At 64.4% G+C, this 1,665-nt stretch overlaps 1 protein-coding gene across 1 annotated transcript in view; it reads left to right on the forward strand.

Annotated features, from left to right (window-relative positions):
- MYT1L (myelin transcription factor 1 like) overlaps positions 1-1,665 on the forward strand; it is a 406,891-nt gene that overhangs the window by 370,544 nt on the left and 34,682 nt on the right. Inside the window, 1 exon segment of the mRNA XM_006153537.1 lies at positions 101-322. Within this exon segment, the coding sequence (XP_006153599.1) occupies positions 101-322 (222 nt within the window).

Consider the following 1,665-nt stretch of genomic DNA (forward strand, 5'->3'; position numbering starts at 1 on the left):
GGGGCGGTCAGCTCCATGCGGCCAGGCGGTCAGCTCCATGTGGCCGGGCGGTCAGCTCCATGTGGCCGGGCGGTCAGGTCTGCCTCCTATCCCTGTGCAGGTGTCCCGTCCCTGGCTGTGATGGCCAGGGCCACATCACCGGGAAGTACGCCTCGCACCGCAGCGCGTCGGGGTGCCCCTTGGCGGCCAAGAGGCAGAAGGACGGATACCTCAACGGCTCCCAGTTCTCCTGGAAGTCGGTCAAGACAGAGGGCATGTCGTGCCCCACGCCTGGATGCGACGGGTCAGGGCACGTCAGCGGCAGCTTCCTGACACACCGCAGGTGAGCACCACCCGCTGGCACAGCGGCAAGGCTGATGGGGGTCCCCTCCTACGTCACCAGCATTTAGAGTGAGGACCGACCGACCATCCCACAGACCCCCAGAGTCAGAGGCTGGAGGGGAAGCGGCCTCCCACCCCTGGCCCCCTGCAGGTCGGCTGTTCCCACAGGGGGTTCTGGTTCTTAAAAACATAGATCCCCATAGGAAATAAATTTCTCTCTCACACACACACACCTCCCACACAAGTCCTTGAAGGTCTGATTGTTTATTCTGGCTGGAAACCTCAGCAGACCCCCGTGGGGAAAGCAATGCCTTGGTCCCGAGGCCTCACGTTGGGGCCCACTCCCAGGTGTGAGGCCGTGCCCCCCTCTCAGCCAGCCCCTGGTTCCTGGTGTGAACTTTAAAACAAGATACAGCCAGATGTCTGAGGGGGGCGTGTTCGGCGGCTGATGGCCCCGTGTGGCATCACCCTGTGAGGGCGAGGGCTAGCAGGCCCGGTCGGGTCTGTGCCTGGCCCATGGAGCAGGTCAGAGGACCCGGAGAGGCCGTCGCCGCCCATGGAGCTGGCGCTGCGTCTGGGGACCTCGCATGGCCCACGCTCTGCTGCCCTTCGCCACCTCCCGCACACACACCCTGACTCATCCCACCAAGCCACGGCGACGGCGTGAGCAGGCATGAGCAGGCCAAGAGGGACGATGGCGTGTTCGGAAACACGCGACTCGGAGCCCTAAAGGTGTTTAGGGAGGGTTTTTTAATTATGAAGGAGATTCCTGTGCGGGCAGAAAATCCAGCTGGTGCGAGCGAGTTTGAAGTCGCGCGTCCCCAACCCAGGCGCTCAGCCTCCTCCCAGTCAGGCCAGCCTCTGGGAAGCCCGGGGCAGAAATGCCCGGCGTGAAGGACGTCAACACCTGTAGACATGGTCCCCCCGACAGAGCCCGCCCCTCATCCCACAGCGCCTGGCCTGGCTGCACAGCGACCGCGCCCACAGCCTGGCGTGCCGGGGCTCCGTCGTCACCCCACGCACGCCACCTACTGCTGTGGCCGCCTCTTCAGGACACATCCCCACCAGCAAAGCGCGATTTTGGAGTGCTGACGGGCACAGCGACTTGCCCTGCAGAAAATGCCCATTTCCTGAGGCTTTGGCTGCTCCTTACTCCCTGGCAGTTGTGGAACTTGCCGTGCGCCACATGGCGGGGGTCCAGGGTGCACGGAGCCCCTTCCCAAGGCAGCCTCCCAGCTCCTGCCAGGGCCCCAGGGCTGTGTGCAACGCCCCTCTGCCGCGTCCTGCTTGACATGGGCTGCAAAGGAGTTGAGCCCAGCGAGCCGTGTGGCTGAGCTTGGCGCA

This window comes from Tupaia chinensis, unplaced genomic scaffold, assembly GCF_000334495.1.
Source record: "Tupaia chinensis unplaced genomic scaffold, TupChi_1.0 Scaffold000377_5, whole genome shotgun sequence".
NCBI lineage: Eukaryota > Metazoa > Chordata > Mammalia > Scandentia > Tupaiidae > Tupaia > Tupaia belangeri.